This window comes from Hyla sarda, chromosome 1 (genome assembly GCF_029499605.1).
Source record: "Hyla sarda isolate aHylSar1 chromosome 1, aHylSar1.hap1, whole genome shotgun sequence".
In the NCBI taxonomy this organism is placed as follows: Eukaryota; Metazoa; Chordata; class Amphibia; order Anura; family Hylidae; genus Hyla; species Hyla sarda.
The window spans coordinates 246,651,884-246,670,945 of record NC_079189.1 but is presented as its reverse complement, the minus strand read 5'-3'; the positions used below and the strand labels follow the sequence as shown (position 1 = coordinate 246,670,945).

At 41.6% G+C, this 19,062-nt stretch overlaps 1 protein-coding gene across 2 annotated transcripts in view; it reads right to left on the bottom strand.

The window, feature by feature from the left end:
* IFI30 (IFI30 lysosomal thiol reductase) overlaps positions 1-19,062 on the bottom strand; it is a 106,393-nt gene that overhangs the window by 7,818 nt on the left and 79,513 nt on the right. For both annotated transcript variants that reach the window (XM_056570056.1, XM_056570066.1), the window contains 3 exons: positions 18,137-18,232; positions 16,661-16,813; positions 8,313-8,381 (listed from right to left, as the gene is read on the bottom strand). In XM_056570056.1, the coding sequence (XP_056426031.1) occupies positions 8,313-8,381; positions 16,661-16,813; positions 18,137-18,232 (318 nt within the window). The remainder of the gene's footprint in view (positions 1-8,312; positions 8,382-16,660; positions 16,814-18,136; positions 18,233-19,062) is intronic.

Genomic DNA, 19,062 nt, shown 5'->3' with positions numbered 1-19,062 from the left:
ATGACAAACAAGCAATGTCCATAGATGATCAAACCTTTCTCCACATCATGGATAAAGAGACTTTCCAAGATAAGAACAACAATTGGGTAGCCCCTTTACCTTTTCGCAAACCAAGGTGTTATTTACCTAGTAACAGAGAGCAAGCCATGAAGCGCTTAAACACACTACGCAAAACTTTGCAAAGAAAGCCTGAAGTGAAAATAGACTTTACAGAATTTATCAAAAGGATGCTGGACAATAATCATGCTGAATTAGCACCATCACTGGATAAAGGTAAAGAACACTGGTATCTGCCAATGTTTGGCGTTTACCATCCACACAAGCCAGATCAAATAAGAGTTGTGTTCGATTCCAGTGCTCAACAGGAAGGCATTTCACTAAATGATGTACTGCTGAGTGGCCCAGACCTAAATAACACACTTCTGGGTGTCCTCTTACGCTTCAGGAAGGAGCCTATTGCCTTCACAGCTGATGTGCAACAGATGTTTTATTGTTTTCTAGTGAGAGAGGACCATCGAGACTACCTGCGTTTCCTGTGGTACAAGGATAACGACATAGATAAAGAGGTAACAGAGTACAGAATGAGAGTACATGTTTTTGGTAATAGCCCTTCCCCCGCTGTTGCCATATATTGTATGCGGAAAGCTGCCCAGAAAGGTGCAGAACGTTATGGTCAAGATGCCAAGCACTTTGTGATGAGACATTTCTATGTAGATGACGGACTTGCTTCAGCGAACACACCTGAAGGAGCAGTTAACATTCTCAACAAAGCAAAACGAATGCTGGCAGAGTCTAATCTGCGACTACATAAGATTGCCTCTAACAGCAAACAAGTCATGGAAGCTTTCACCGCAGAAGACAGAGCTAAAGACCTCAAAGACCTTTGCCTGGGAACAGACACCCTTCCATTGCAGAAAAGTCTAGGCCTAAGCTGGGATCTAGATAAAGACTGTTTTGTGTTTCAGGTTTCTTCAGCAGAAAAGCCATTCACAAGAAGAGGGATCCTATCCACTGTTAACAGTCTCTACGACCCTCTCGGGTTTGTGGCACCAGTCACCATAAAAGGTAAGGCCTTAGTTCGTGAACTATCAAGTGGAGAAAGTGAGTGGGATGCCTTACTTCCACAAGAAAGACTCCATGAGTGGGTCCAATGGACAGAGTCTTTACAAGCCTTACAATGTTTACAAATATTCAGGTGTTATGTACCTCTTTCATTGTCACAGGCCTGCAAAAAAGAACTGTACATCTTTTCAGATGCATCTGTTATAGCAATAGGTGCCGTTGCTTACTTGAAGGTAAGCGATGTAGGAAATGTCTGCCATGTTGGATTTGTTATGGGAAAATCCAAGCTAAGTCCTAGGCCAGCACACACAATCCCACGTCTAGAGTTATGTGCAGCTGTACTAGCGGTTGAACTGTATGAGCTAGTGAGAGACGAGATAGACCTAGACCTAGATGCTGTGAAATTCTTTACAGACAGTAAAACAGTCCTAGGCTATATCTGCAACACTACGAAGAGATTCTTTTTATATGTTTCTAATCGGGTGAACAGGATCAGACAAACAACACGTCCAGAGCAATGGTTCTATGTGCCCTCAGAACAAAATCCTGCAGATTATGCTACCAGGCCTACACAGATAGCTTGCCTTCAGAACTCTATATGGTTTTCAGGGCCAACTTTTCTGTATCAGACGGCTGTAGATAGTCCTGACACCAATGTTTACCCTTTAGTGGAGCCCGAAGCTGATCCTGAAATTAGGTCAGAAGTAGTAAGCTTCAGTACTAAAGCCCTTGACGCTAGACTGCAGCCACATCGTTTTGTAAGATTTTCGGACTGGAAGAGACTGAACAGGGTTATAGCGAAGTTAATCCATGTTACCAAAAGCTTCCAAAAGAAACCTAATGATGATCAACCTGGAAGTTGGAGAGTTTTCCATGAAAGGGTTAGTTTAGAAGAACTTTCACTAGCCAAGAGAGTTATAATTTCTTCTGTACAGCGCACATGTTTCAGGCAAGAATATGACTGTATTGAACAGCAAAAGATGCTTCCTAAACATAGCCGTCTTACAAAACTAAGTCCCTTTATAGATCAATATGGATTATTGAGAGTAGGTGGCCGTTTATCTTATGCCACGCTGTCAGATGAAGAGAAACAGCCTGTCATCATTCCTCACGATCACTACATTGCTACCTTGATCATAAGATATTATCACAGTCAGACAGTACACCAAGGGCGACACATTACTGAAGGTGCAATCAGAGCTGCAGGATTCTGGATTCTTGGTGGAAAACGTCTGGTGTCTGCAATCATTCACAAATGTGTCGTATGCCGTAAGCTCAGAGGGAGATTTGAAAGCCAAAAGATGGCAGAATTACCAAAAGATAGAGTCAATCCTGAACCTCCATTCACTAGTGTGGGTGTTGATGTGTTTGGTCCCTGGGAAGTTGTAACACGCCGAACTAGAGGAGGCAGCGCTGACAGCAAACGTTGGGCTGTTCTTTTCACGTGTCTTTCTATAAGAGCAGTGCATATAGAATTGATTGAGTCCATGTCAGCATCCAGTTTCATCAATGCTCTGAGAAGATTCTTTTCTGTTCGTGGTCCGGCTAAGTTGATTCGCTCAGATAGAGGTACGAACTTTGTAGGAGCATGCAAGGAGCTGCATATATGCTCAAATGATGCAGAACTTCTAAATTATCTCCAAGACAAAGGATGTACATGGCTCTTTAACACTCCACACTCATCTCACATGGGAGGTGCTTGGGAGAGATTAATTGGTGTGGCTAGACGAATTTTAGATGCAATGTTGCTCCAATCCAAACCCACTCACCTGACTCATGAGACTTTGAGTACTTTCATGGCAGAAGTTATGGCCATCATTAACTCAAGACCTTTGGTACCAATATCTACAGATCCAGATAACCCAACAGTTCTTACCCCTGCTATGCTCATGACCCAAAAGGTAGACTTTTTATCAGCCCCCTGTGGAGACTTTAGTACAACAGAACTTCATGCAAAGCAATGGAAACAAGTCCAATGTCTGGCTGATACATTTTGGAAGAGATGGAAGAGAGATTACCTATTTACCTTACAGAGTCGCAAGAAATGGGCAGAGACTGGTCCCAATATCAAGGTGGGAAATGTTGTGTTATTGAAAGATATTCAAGAAAGCAGAAATAACTGGCCTATGGGAATTGTCACAAATACGTTGCCAAGTAAAGATGGTAATGTCAGAAAGGTTGAAGTAAAAGTCACGAAACAAGGGACTGTTAAAGTGTACGCCAGACCAGTTTCTGATGTCATTGTTCTCCTTTGAGTATTTCTATTCTGTTATTGGCTCAATACATAACTAGGAGCTTGTCACTGAGAGTTTTCAAATGTGACATTTGCCACGAGCTGAATTCCATTCTGTGGATTACAAATGGGGTAGGAGATAGTTTGGCCTAGTGCGGCTTCTCCTATCTGAAGATGGGTTTATGGACAGAACTATTTCTTCATGTGGATTACCAGCTTGAAGTGCCACAGCCAAGAGACACTGATATTGTGGACTTATGTTATAGTTTGTTACTAGTTCTGGTCAGGAATACAATATCTTATTAATATGTTTTTCCCTGTACATCAGATATGTATAGGTAGTGATATAATGTATTATATCAGGCAGGGAGTGTGCTGCCTTTTTAGGTTAACTGCATTATAATGATAGGTTGTGTAGTGTACCACTGCCATCTAGTGGCAGAAGTTAATATCAGCTTTACTTACACAGATAGGTCACTTCCTGTCTGTATAAACTTTGTTCCAGGAAGCTCTTCCACCATCTTGAGGTCATTCTTCCACTGGGCAGGCAGCATGTATCTATCTCTCCCATGAGGTTTGGGACATCATCACCTGTAAGTGCCTTTCTGCTTAGTTATTTGTCATTTATGCTAGGCTAATGATTCCATGTGTACTGATATGTTGTTATTGTATTGTATTGCAGTTTCACAGACTAAAATAAAGTTGGAGTCCTCTGGTGGACAATACAAGCATGGGCTTCTGTTTACTGGAGTCTCTAACAAGTGTTTAGCTGTCCGTTTAGAACCACACATAGTCAGTGTTTTGAGAGCGGAACAGGCACCCTTAACTTAATATTTGGTTGCACTCCCTTTGGAAAAAATTACTGAAATCAGTGGTTTCCTATAACCATCAACAAGCTTCTTACACCTCTCAGCAGGAATGTTGGACCACTCTTCCTTTGCAAACTGCTCCAGGTCTCTCTTGCTGGAAGGGTGCCTTTTCCCAACAGCAATTTTAAAGGGGTTATCCACCATAAGGTGATGTTAGTACGTACCTGGCAGACAGTAATGGATATGCTTAGGAAGGATCTGCGCTTGTCTTGGGGCTAAATGGCTATGTTGGGAGATTACCATAATACTGTGGTTAGCTTTTTGTAAACTGGTATTTCCTATTTGACTTTTCTGTTTTGACTCCAAATCCCACAATTCCATTTTCCTCCATCCCACACATCAGCCACCCCACCCATTGAAACATAAATGAGCTGCATCCATTCAAAAGACCTGTGGCTTTCAGGGTGGCTACAGCTGTTGCATTAGTTGCAGATTGATCTCTCTCCCACCAAGCAATCGCTGCACCCATTGAAGCAGACTAGTGAGTCAGGTCTCAGCCGCATTGCAACTTGGGAAAAATCTGAGACAACAGTCATTTTGTATGCTGGTAAAAATAAATATTGAATATTTCTCACATAAGAATTGTGAGAAAACCATCACACACAGGTACAGACACAATATTATGAACTACACAGAACTTTACAGCCCCTGTAGCATAATCAAATAAAATAAAAAACTGGAATACCCCTTTAAGATCTCTCCACAGGTGTTCAATGGGATTTAGATCTGGACTCATTGCTGGCCACTTTAGAACTCTCCAGCACTTTGTTGCAATCCATTTCTGGGTGCTTTCTGACGTATGTTTGGGGTCATTGTCCTGCTGGAAGACCTAAGATCTCAGACACAAACCCAGCTTGCTGACACTGGGCTGTACAGTGCGACCCAAAATCCGTTGATAATCCTCAAATTTCATGATGCCTTGCACACATTCAAGGCACCCAGTGCCAGAAACAGCAAAACAACCTTAAAACATCATTGAACCTCCACCATATTTCGCTTTAGGTACTGTGTTCTTTTCTTTGTAGGCCTCATTCCATTTTTGGTAAACAGCAGAATGATGTGCTTTACCACAAAGCTCTATCTTGGTCTCATCTGTCCACAAGACGTTTTCCCAGAAGGATTTTGGCTTACTCAAGTTAATTTTGGCAAAATGTAGTCTTGCTTTTTTATGTCTCTGTGTCAGCAGTGGGGTCCTCCTGGGTCTCCTGCCATAGCGTTTAATTTATTTGTCGACGGATAGTTTGCGCCAACACTGATGCTCCCTGAGCCTGCAGGAGAGCTTGAATATCTTTGGAACTTGTTTGGGGCTTTTTATCCACCATCCGGGCTATCCTGCGTTTACACCTTTCATCGATTTTTCTCTTCCGTTCATGCCCAGGGAGATTAGCTACAGTGCCATGGGTTTCAAACTTCTTGATAATGTTACGCACTGTGGAAAAAGGCAAATCTAGATCTCTAGAGATGGACTTGTAACCTTGAGATTGTTGATATTTTCCCACAATTTTGGTTCTCAAGTCCTCAGACTGTTCTCTTCTGCTCTTTCTGTTGTCCATGCTTAGTGTGGCACTAAGTGAACTTATCTCATTTTTATCTGCTTTCAGGTGTGATTTTTATATTGCCCATGCCTGCTACTTGCCCCAGGTGAGCATCACATGCTTGAAACAATCTTATTTTTCAACAATTTTGAAAGGGGGCAAATACTTTTGTTCAGCCTATTTTTGGAGTTTGGTGTGACATTATGTCCTATTTCCTTTTTTTTCCCTCCCTTTTTTAGTTTAGTTGCAATACACACAAAGGGAATAAACATGTGTATAGCAAAACATGTGTTACTGCAATCCTTTTCTGTGAGAATTACCTTATTTTCTAGAAACATTTCAGGGCTGCCAACATTTACGACCATGACTGTTGGGCTAATGTTTTGACATGATGTACAATGTGTAAAAAGTATTTGAATCTTACAGTGCCAATTTAAACATGCTATATACTGGCCCAGTCTTACTACACTGCTCAAAAAATAAAGGGAACACTAAGATAACAGGTCCTAGATCTGAATGAATGAACTAATTGTATGAAATACTTTCGTCTTTACATAGTTGAATGTGCTCACAACAAAATCACACAAAAATTTATCAACCCTTGGAGGTCTGGATATGGAGTCACACTCAAAATCAAAGTGGGAAAACCACATTACAGGCTGATCCAACTTTTATGTAATGTCCTTAAAACAAGTCAAAATGAGGCTCAGTAGTGTGTGTGGCCTCCACGTGCCAGTATGACCTCCCTACAATGCCTGGGCATACTCCTAATGAGGGGGCAGATGGTCTCCTGAGGGATGTCCTCCCAGACCTGGAATAAAGCGTCCGCTAACTTCTGGACAGTCTGTGGTGCAACGTGGTGTTGGTGGATGGAGCCAGACATGATGTCCCAGATGTGCTCAATCGGATTCAGGTCTGGGGAACAGGTGAGCCAGTCCATAGCATCAATGCGTTCCTTTTGCAGGAACTGCTGATACACTCCAGCCACATGAGGTCTAGCATTGTCTTGCATTAGGAGGAAACCAGGGACAACTGCACCAGCATATGGTCTTACAAGGGGTCTGAGGAAATGCCACCCACACCATTACTGACCCACTGCCAAACCATGCATGAATATGTTGCAGGCAGCAGAACGTTCTCCACGGCGTCTCCAGACTCTGTCACGTCTGTCACATGTGCTCATTGTGAACCTGCTTTCATCTGTGAAGAGCACAGCCAGTGGCGAATTTGCCAATCTTGGTGTTCTCTGGCAAATACAAATGAGCTGTGAGCATAACACCCACCTGTGGACTCATACCACCCTCATGGAGTCTGTGTCTGACCGATTGAGTGGACACATGCACATTTGTGGACGGTTGGAGGCCATTTTGCAGGGCTCTGGCAGTGCTTATTAAATTTATTTTGTCCTTAGCATTGTTATACAACATAATTATTTAACCTCTTAGTGACTGCCTTATGTCTTTAAACTACTAATGGGCTTTAGGCTAGCGTGTTGTCTTTAAATGGCGGTAGCCTAAATGCTTTCCTTGAGTCCTCTGTGCTAGGATTGCAGAGGGCGGCGCGCTGCCAATGAGCCCCATCAAGAAAAAATAAATAAAAAGGTTATGGGTCTGTAAGATGGCGACACTTTTTTCTTTTTCATAAAAAGTGTTTCTATTGTGCCAAACTACTAAAATTTGAAAAAATCTTTTTTTTTATAAATGTGGTATCTCTGTAATAGTACTGACCACAGAATAAAATTCTAATGTTCTTTTTACTGCTTGGTTAATGGCGTAAATTTAAAAAAACACATCCCCTTAGAAAAATAGAATAAAATGTTATCAATAAGTTATATGAACCCCATAATTGTTGCATTAAAAAGTACAACTTGTCCCTCAAAAAATAAGCCCTTATGCTGCTATATTGAAGAAAAAAGTAAAAAAAAGTTATAGCTATTAGAATATGAAAGTAAAAGAAATGGTTTGTAGTAAGGCCCAAATTGGCTTGGCCACTAAAGGGTTAAGTTTATTCAAACCATGAAACTACCACATTTAGAAACCAGGTTGGACACCTGGTATATGAACTTTATGTACCCATTCTTTCTTTCTCTTCAGTCTAAATTTATCATGTCACCTTCACCACCCACCCAAGATCACACACTACAGAAATATAAAACATATGACCTCTGTCACCTACACCATAAGGACAAGAGGAGGCCATTGGGGTATTGATTGACATGTCTGGTACATTATGCTAATATTTTCTCTTTTTTCTGACTGGCCACATAGTTTATATTGCATCTGGCTTTTCTCGATTTATCTACAAAAACACATTGCATTGCTCTGATAAAAATTCCACCAAAATGTAACTTTTGTGTTTTCTGGAAGTTTTTACAAAGTTTTATAACTGCCTACTCTTTTTGAGCTATACTAGAGCTGCCAAAAACCCCTCTCTTATTATTTGTTATTATTACAAATAAAATTGCACAACTTTTTGCACAAACTGCACATTTTTATATGACATGGAAGCATTATCTTTTATCTTGTCACATGCCATGTTCTACTGTGTAAGGGTTCTACAATATACACTAATTCACAGAAACAGAGTGAGTCTTGACATTATTTCAATACTTACAGTGTATGTTTCACAGATGAGGTTGAACAATGCACCCATGGCTCTATCCTGAAGAGTATCAGTGTGTTTCTGAAAATACAAACATTAAATGTTTAATATCATGTAAAATATTTTATCATTATTGTATTTAACAGTAGAAGACATATATTTTTTTAAATCAACTGGTGCCAAAAATCTTAATCCTTTCAGTACTTATGAGCTGCTGTATGCTACAGAGGAAGTTGTATAGTTCTTTTCTGTCTGATCACAGTGCTCTCTGCTGACACCTCTGTGTCAGGAACTGACAAGAGTAGGAGTAAATCCTCATAGCAAACCTCTTCTGCTTCAGACAGTTCCTGACACAGACAGAGGTGGCAGCAGAGAACACTGGTCAGACTGAAAATAAATACAAAACTTTCTCTAAAGCATACAGCACCTAAGTACTGGAAGAGTTAAGATTTTTAAATAGAAGTACTCTACAAATCTTTTTAACTTGGCATCAGTTGATTTAAAAAGAAAAATTAGTAAACTGGTTTTCCACCGGAGTACCCCTTTAACCTCTTCAGGACACAGGGCATATGGATACGCCCTGCATTCCGAGTCCTTAAGGACCGAGGGCGTATCCATACGCCCGTGGGAAATCCGGTCCCCACCGCTAGCCGGTTGGGGACCGGAGCCGGATGCCTGCTGAAATCATTCAGCAGACACCCTGGCACATCGCCCAGGGGGGTCCTGAGACCCCCCCCATGTCGGCGATCGGAGAAAATCGCATGTCAATTCAGACATGCGATTTTCTCCAATTCCGGCCTGATCGGGTCTCTGGTGACCCGATCACCCGGAAAATAGGGCTGATCGGAGTTGTCAGCAACCGCCCCGATCAGCCTAAAGGATAGGAGTGAGGTCTCAAAGCTGTGATCTACTCCTATCCCCTGCCATTACTCAGAACGGAGTTCTGACCAATGACAGCGCAGGACAGGGGGTTGCCATGGCAACCCCCCGTTGTGCCCGCCCCTGGATGTTGAGGGGCTATGGGAAGAAGATGGAGGCCGTACCTGCAGGAGAAGATGCCTGGGGACCTGGGATCTTCGCTGGAGCCTGCTGGATCCTGATCAGATAGGGAATCGACAGTGGGGGGGGCTGTCTGGGCATGCTGGGAGTTGTAGTTTTGCAACATCTGGAGGGTCACAGTTTGGAGACCACTGTTACAGTGGTGCCCAAACAGTAGCCCTCCAGATGTTGCCAAACTACAACTCTCAGCATGCCTCGACTGCCCAGGCATGCTGGGAGTTGTAGTTCTGTAACATCTGTCCCTTCAGATTTAGCAATTTTCATGACATTTTTGAAAATTGATGCTCTAATTTGAAGCCCTCTAATTTTTTCAAAAAGCAAAAATATGTCCATTTTATGATGCCAACATAAAGTGGACATATTGTATTTGTGAAGAAAAATAAAATTTATTTGGAATATCAATTTTCCTTACAATTAGAGAGCTTCAAAGTTAGAAAAATGCAACATTTTCAAAAGTTTCATGAAATTTTGGGATTTTTCACCAAAAAAGGATGCAATTAACGCCGAAAATTTACCACCAAAATAAAGTAGAATATGTCACAAAACAATCTCAGAATCAGAATATTCGGTAAAAGCGTTTTCGCGTTATTAATTCCTAAAGTGACAGTGGTCATAGTTGCGAAAAAGGGCTCAGTCCTTAAGGTGAAAAAGGGCTGCGTCCTTAAGGGGTTAATACCTAAAAATGTCCTATATTATGATGGAAGAAAAAAGCAAATATACTAAAGTACAGAGCACAAAATCCCCACACATTAGTAACAACAATGTTCTATCAAAAATATTAATCTTCATTAGCAAGTAATGTAAAAAATACTCTGATGAAAAAAGACACAATACGATTAAAAACAATTATAATTGCTCTAACCAAAGCAACCTCCTACAGAAACATGATGGGAGGCTGTTCCCTTTTAGTTTTACTAAAGTATTTGAGTTGGTATCTACAGGTGGCCAGGTAAAATCATCTTTTCATGAAATCCAAAACCTGAACAACAGAGAAGCGCAGTAGCCGGTTGATACGGCTCCCTGCCATTGCAGATTTAGTGCTCTCCAAACTACACGCATACCCCCTGGACCATCTAATTGTTTCCAGGGAGACAGTTTAACATGCCTACCTATTCCTGAACCCTGATGGTAGTTCCCTGAATACTTGTGGTCCAATCGTTTCCTCAGCTCCCCTGCTATGTATAATTTGGACTAGTATACATAAGCTTATTGGTAACCGGTTACAGAAAGGGGGTTCATTGTACCACAACTCTATAGTCATATGGGAACGTAAATGTATCCTGACTATTCGATTTTTTTTTCTTGACTCTTACATGGTTATTAAATGGTAATCTGTTGCAGTTTCCCCTGAGGAAGTCAGATGAACTGACAAAAACGTGTCGGGTAGCGACATAAGACAGCTGTACATACATGTATATCTATGGAGTCGGATGATTAATGTGATATATTTACCCATGTTTTAGGAATATGGTACAAAATTATTGGTTGCGGGTCCACACTTATTTATATTGGTGACTTTAAAATATTGACATTAAAAGTTAAATTTTAGGCACCTCCCCTTTGGTTATAATTTGATATTTTTGCTGGGAGTATTATGAATATAGGTTTCCCACAGGACCAATACAGTACTACGAGCATATTTGTACCATGAAATTAGTCAAGGCCAGGAGGTGAAAAAAAAGCCACCAGGGACTGCCCCGATGACTTGTGATTCAGACAGCTTAAAAGTGGTCACAGGTTCTCTTTAAACACTCTACTCCCCTGGATTTCTCTTTATCACAGCCCACCGTTGTGCTCCCTGCTGGGTATCCCAGTCCTCCAGTCTCTCTCTCCCGGTCTGATTGCTGCCTGTGCACAAGGCCATTTTAAGAGAACTAATAGGCACAGAATGCTTGCTTTATGGTTGTGAAAGGCCAATTTTAAGCTGCTCCTCCCCTTCTTTCCTGTAATTTCTGGGCCAAATCTATTTTGAAATTTGAGATAGATGCATTGCTTAGAATAACCCACTTAAAGAGTACCTATCACCAAACTAAACGTTTAATATATTGTTCCTTATGTAATTATAAGACACTTTGCTATTTACTTGCTGTTACAATCCTCAACCTTTTATATGTTTTTAATGTGATTGAAAAAACGGCCACTGGGTGGCTCTGTTCTGTTCCCTGCCGCAAATCAAACAGTTAGTTTGGTCTCTTTCCGGCCTGGCAGGAGAACAAACTCAGGAAGTGCATGGGGGCATGGCGATGCACAGCTCTCACCTGCTTCAGTGACTTCTGGCCTGCTGGGGAATGTCCACTTTCTCCTGCCGGGGGCTCACACAATGTGAGTAAGGGGAAAGGTATGATGCAGAGCTTTTTAACCTGTTGGGGACGAAGGGTGTATGCATACGCCCTTGCGTCCTGGTACTTAAGGACAAAGGGCGTATCCATACGCCCGTGGGAATTTCGGTCCCTGCCTGGCGCGCGGCAGGTACCAGACGGGGGTGACTGCTGATATAAATCAGCAGGCACCCCGCGCAAATGCAAAGGGGGGGCATCAGACCCCCCCCCATGTCGGTGATCGGCGCAAATCGCAAGTGAATTCACACTTGTGATTTGAGCCGATTCTGGGTCATTACGGGTCTATGGTGACCCGGAATATAAGGGGGATCGCGGTTGTCTAAGATACCCATGATCCCCCTGAAGGGATAGGAGTGAGGTGGCAGGGGTGTCACCCCTCCTATCCCTGCTATTGGTTGTCTAGATGCGACCACCAATAGCAGATCGGGGGGGGGGGTTTACTTTAGTTTTCCCCGTCCAGCCCACCCACAATAGGCGGGGCAGAACGGGGAAAACGAAGAGGACCGGGCGCCGACATCCACTTACCCGTCTGGAGGCTGCGGGCGACGGTGATCGGCGTGCGGCAGAGGAGGACGGCTCCCTGGATCCGATGGAAGCCTAGCAACATCTGGGGGGCTACAGTCTGAGACCATTATACAGTGGTCTCTAACCTGTAGCCCTCCAGATGTTGCAAAACTATAACTCAGTTTAGCCAAACAACAACACGGCAAACATTTAAGCGCCGTATGTAGGTCCCAGGGGTACCAATATATAACCAAAAAACAAAGAGACCCACAATACTAATAATATTTCAAAAAAGTATGACAATCTTTATTAGACAAAATAAGACAAACAATTAAAATGATTAAAAAAGCAGAGGATAACCTTAGGCAGGAGACAAGTGCCAGTGAATCTGGTATGGATAATGTAGGTATTCAATAGAGAACATATACAATAAAGGAACTGACAAAACTGCAAACTCCTAGTATAGTACAATGTAGATATAGCATCTAACATACATGAATATAAGCTAGGGAGCAGCAATACAGTATTATAGACATAAATGGAAACCCAAAAGTTGGAAACTAAAAATACCTAAAGAAACTACCTGTCATATACCCACAAGCCAGGAACACCAAGCACCAACACCCCAACGCACGTTTCGCGTATGGGCTTCGTCAGGGGGCGTGTCCAACTTTTGGGTTTCCATTTTTGTCTATAATACTGTATTGCTGCTCCCTATCTTATATTCATGTATGTTAGATGCTATATCTACATTGTACTATACTAGGAGTTTGCAGTTTTGTCAGTTCCTTTATTGTATATTTTCTCTATTGAATACCTACATTACCCATACCAGATTCACTGGCACTTGTTGTCTCCTGCCTAAGGTTATCCTCTGCTTTTTTAATCATTTTAATTTTGTCTTATTTTGTCTAATAAAGATTGTCATACTTTTTTGAAATATTATTAGTATTGTGGGTCTCTTTGTTTTTTGTTTACAAAACTACAACTCCCAGCATGCCCAGACAGCTGTTTGCTGTTTGGGCATGCTGGAATATGTAGTTTTGCAACAGCTGGAGGACTGCAGTTTGAGACCACTATACAGTGGTCTCTAAACTGTATCCCTCCAGATCTTGCAAACCTACAACTCCTAGCATGCCCAAACAGCTCTTTGCTGTCTGGGCATGCTGGGATTTGTAGTTTTGCAACATCTGGAGGGTCACAGTTTGGAGATCACTGGGCAGTGGTCTATAAACTGTAGCCCTCCAGATGTTGCAAAACTGCAAATCCCAGCATGCCCAAACAGCAAACAGCTGTCTCGGCATGCTGGGAGTTGTAGTTGCGTACCTCCAGCTATTGCATAACTACATCTCCCAGCATGCCCTTCGGCGATCAGTACATGCTGGGAGTTGTAGTTTTGCAACAGCTGGAGGCACACTGGTTGGAAATTACTGAGTTAGGTAACAGAACCTAACTGAAGGCTTTCCAACCAGTGTGCCTCCAGCTGTTGCAAAAGTACAACTCCTCAGTCAGTACATGCTGGGAGTTGTAGTTTTGAAACAGCTGGAGGTTTGCCCCCCCCCCCCCCCCATGTGAAAGTACAGGGTACATTCACATGGGCAGGTTTACAGTAAGTTTCCTACTTCAAGTTTGGGCTGCGGTAAATTTTTAGCCGCAGCGCAAACTCCTAGCGGGAAACTCGCCGTAACCCACCAGTGCGAATGTACCCTACAAACACAACACTACACTAACACATAATAAAGGGTAAAACACTACATATACACCCCCTTACACTGTCGTCGCCCCCCCCCCCCCAATAAAAATGAAAAACGTATCGTGCGGCAGTGTTTCCAAAACAGAGCCTCCAGCTGTTGCAAAACAACAACTCCCAGCATCTCTGGACAGCCACTGACTGTCCAGGCATGCTGGGAATTTAGCAACAGCTGGAGGCACCCTGTTTGGGAATCATTGGCGTAAAATCCCCCTATGTCCACCCCTATGCAATCCCTAATTTAGTTCTCAAATGCGCATGGAGCTCTCTCACTTCAGAGCCCTGTCGTATTTCAAGGAAACAGTTTAGGGCCACATATGGGGGATTTGGGGAGAAATTGCACAACAAATTTTGGGGGGCTTTTTCTCCTTTTACCCCTTATGAAAAGGAAAAGTTGGGGGCTACACCAGCCTGTTAGTGTAAAAAAAATAATTTTTTACACTAACATGCTGGTGGTGCCCCATACTTTTTATTTTCACAAGCAGTAAAAGGAAAAAGACCCCCAAAATTTGTAACGCAATTTCTCCTGAGTGCGGAAATACTCCATATGTGGGCGTAAAATGCTCTGTGGGCGCACCATGTACATTTGAGGCCTAAATTGGTGATTTGCACAGGGGTGGCTGATTTTATAGCGGTTCTGACATAAACGCAAAAACATAAATACCCACATGTGACCCCATTTTGGAAACTACACTTCTAACCACAAACCACTTTGTAACCCCATTTCTTCTGAGTAAGAAAATGCCCCATATGTGGATGTAAAGTGCTCTGCTGGCGCACTACAATGCTCAGAAGAGAAGGAGCGCCATTGGGATTTTGAAGAGAAAATTTGTCCGGAATTGAAGGCCACGTGTGTTTACAAAGCCCCCATAGTGCCAGAACAATGGACCCCCCCACATGTGACCCCATTTTGGAAACTACACCCCTCATGTAATGTATTAAGGGGTGCAGTGAACATTTACGCCCCACATGTGTCTGACAGATTTTTGGAACAGTGGTCCGTGAAAATGAAAAATTAAATTTTTCATTTGCACAGCCCACTGTTCCAAAGATCTGTCAAACGCCAGTGAGGTGTAGATACTCACTGCACCCCTTATTAAATTCTGTGAGGGGTGTAGTTTCCAAAATGGGGTCACATGTGGGGGGGGGGGGGGGTCCACTGTTCTGGCACCATGGGGGGCTTTGTAAACGCACATGGCCCCTGACTACCATTCCAAACTAATTAGCTTTCCAAAAGCCCAATGGCACTCTTTCTCTTATGAGCATTGTAGTGCGCCAGCAGAGCATTTTATGTCCTAACATGGGGTATTTCCATACTCAAAGAGATGGGGTTACAAATTTTGGGGGGCATTTTCACCCATTACCTTTTGTAAAAATTGTAAATTTGGGGAAATAACTGCACTTTACACATCCGATTTTAACGAAAAGTGAGGTGTGAGGTGCTAAGGCTCACTGGACCCCTTGTTACGTGCCTTGAGGGGCGTGGTTTCCAAAATGGTATGCCATGTGGGGGGTTTCTGCTGTTCTGACACCATAGGGGCTTCCTAAATGTTACATGCACCCCAAAAACCATTTCTGCAAAATTCACTCTCCAAAATCCCATTGTTGCTCCTTCCCTTCTGAGCCCTCTACTGCGCCCGCCAAACACTTGACATACACATATGAGGTATTTCCTTAATCGAGAGAAATTGGGTTACAAATTTTGGGGGGCTTTTTCTCCTATTACCACTTGTAAAAATAAATAAAAACTGGGTCTACAAGAACATGCGAGTGTAAAAAATGACGATTTTGAATTTTCTCCTTCACTTTGCTGCTATTCCTGTGAAACACCTAAATGGTTAACAAACTTACTGAATGTCATTTTGGATACTTTGAGGAGTGCGGTTTTTATAATGGGGTAATTTGTGGGGTATTTCTAATTTGAAGGCCCTTCAAATCCACTTCAAAACCGAACTGGTCCCTGAAAAATTCCGATTTAGAAAATTTTGTGAAAAATTGCTGCTGAACTTTGAAGCCCTGATGTTTTCCAAAAGTAAAAACATGTCAACTTTGTGATGCAATCATAAAGTAGACATATTGTATATGTGAATTAATATATAATTTATTTGGAATGTCTATTTTCCTTACAAGCGGAGAGCTTCAAAGTTAGAAAAATGCAAAATTTTAAAATTTTTCAGCAAATTTTAACATTTTTCACCAAGAAATGATGCAAGTATTGACGAAAATTAACCATTACCATAAAGTAGAATATGTCATGAAAAAACTATCTGGGAATCAAATTTATAAGTAAAAGCATCCCAGAGTTATTAATGCTTAAAGTGACAGTGGTCAGATTTGCAAAAAATGCTCCCGTCCTTAGGGTCATAATGGGCTCCGTCCCCAAGGGGTTAAAGCAGGAGGGGTGTTAGGAGTAGTTAGTTTAGAAAATGTTTTTTTCAAGGAAAGATGTTAACTGAACTGAGATAAGAGATGGGGCATGGAGGCATTGCCACATCTAAACTATGCCTCCTAAACCATGCCTGTTTCTAACTCTTAATATATTACATATTTTTATACATTTAGATGGAGTAATTCATTTTTATACATGACCTATAGCAATGTAAGGTGGGGCATTACATTTCTGTTTATTCCGATGGTAAATCACTGCTAACTTTTTTTTTCTCCCTATGTTATCCAAAGTACAAAAACACAAAAGGTTATAAACTTACCCCATTGATAACCACCCATGGCACATATTCATGGGGAGGATTTAGCGCATCAGTTCGCATGGCATTCTGGTGCATAAGTTTGTTTCCCAGGTCACCATTTACACAGTCCATTACAGTTTTGACTGACAATTGTGGTGCGAATGCTGCAAGGCACTGTAACAGTAATTCACAATTAAAGTGGGAATTTACACATTTAATAGATGAGCTTCAAAGTCCTTCATGTAGAGGTAATGAATATAAAAAATATTTACTAACATTTTTGCTTATCTGTCATGGTGGGCCAGTATCCCTCAAAGGGTGTCATGAAGGTCATAGATTGATCATGCTGATCTGCATCAGAGAGGCTTTTTCTCATGTGTGTACAGAATTGCACACATGTTAATGGTTTGTTGTCGCCACCACCAGTTATCCCCGAAAGGCCCCTTTCACACTACCGGTATGTTCCTGCATTCTGACACCCATTATTCAGCAATAACGGGTCATGAAAAAAGGGATGAAATAACTGAATACAACGCATGATAACTAATGACCAATTTTGACGGACATTTTGTCAACATAACGGACATGTACCATCCGTTATCACCCGTTATAGTTCGTTATTTTATTTCCATGTGACTTTCTGGTTGTGATGCTCTACTGAGCATGTTCAGTAGCAATAATGGGACAACGTATGTCACTTGTGAGCATCTGTCATTCATAGACTTCAATGTTAAAATTATAACGGACGTTATTCCACCGTTACTATCTGACGAGAGTTCATGACTGGAGGATAACGGTAATGTGGGAGGGGTCTAAGGCAGTCTATTTTTCTGTGAAGACTCACAATTATGTCAGTTTTCTGGGATGAAGGTAGGATCATACTAGCAGCATGAACAGAGACAAGACTTATTTTATTTTCTCTGGTTGTGCTCCTGTTATCTCATTCCCAGCCAGCCATATGTACGCTACAGCCAAAGGTAGCTTCCTCTGTAGGCAGTTATTTGTATATACCAACTGCCCCCTCCCATAGACTTGCATTGCGGGGGCGTGACGTCACATGGTGGCAGAGTTGTGACGTCACAATACTCCGGCCCCATAGTCGTGACCCGGCAGACTCTGAGGGGTGGGTAATGCATGCAAGATAGAGGTGGTTCCTTTGGATAGGGAATAAGATGTCTTAGGGCCGGAGTACACCTTTAAGGCATAACTTTAAAAGCAAAAAAATACATACAAATACAGTAGAAGTGGCAACTAGGAACTGTATGAAGAAGTCAGGTCTAATGTATTTAAGCAGTGCCATGGTCAGATTAAAACATTCTAAATGGTGTAAAATGGCTTTGTCCTCAAAAACTGTCGTTATTGTTCTTTTGTAGCAGGTCTTATCCTATTTCTCAGCAATAAGATTCAATAACTTGTCCATGATTTATTTACATTTATAACAAGGAATAGAAGGGAATTTTTATATACTTGTAATACTTTCATTTTGCTTCAACTTACTGGCCCCAGAACACTTGTCAAATTAGCAGACTGTTCAATACAAGCAATAACAGGAAAATGGCTCTCTATGTCCTTCAGCTGATCGATAATGCAGGCCTAGAAATATAAAGAGCTAATATTACGCAGGTAGAAATGAATGTAAGTGGCACTTGAGAAAAACACCTGATATTGATGTGAAATGCAGTTTTGGCTTTGATGTGAGATATTTTTTAAGGCTGTCTTTATAGAAATACTGGTAGAATGGATTTGAGTAATGCCACATGAAACAATATATATATATATATATATATATATATATATATATATATATATATATCTGTTTGTTTTTCCTTGACATTTTCAAGACTTCTTTTCTACCAGATGAAGTTTACATCTTTCTCTCATATGTATCCCATATCTATCTCATATCTCTCTATCTTCTGTCTGCATGCTGTCTGTATATCAATCTGTAATGTCTAGCTCTTTCATATCTCTCTGCCAAGCTCATATCTGCAGTATCTCACATAAGTGAATACCCCCCCTACATTTGTGTAAATATTTCATTATATATTTTTATGTGACAACACTGACAGAAATGACACTCGGCTACAATGTAAAGTAGTGAGTGCACAGGCTGTATAACAATTTATAATGTTGTGTCCCCTCAAAATAACTCAACACACAGCCATTCATTTCTAAACCTTGGCAACAAAAGTAAGTACACCCCTATGTGTCAATATTTTGTGTGGTTACCATTATTTTCCAGCACTGCCTTAAGCCTCTTGAGCATGGAGTTCACGACTTGGCATTGGAGTCCTCTTCTACTCCTCAATGACAACATCACTGGTTGATGTTAAAGGTCTTGCACTCCCGCACCTTCAATTTCAGGATGCCTCACAAATGCTCAATAGGGTTTAGGTGTGGAGACATGCTTGGCCTGTCCATCA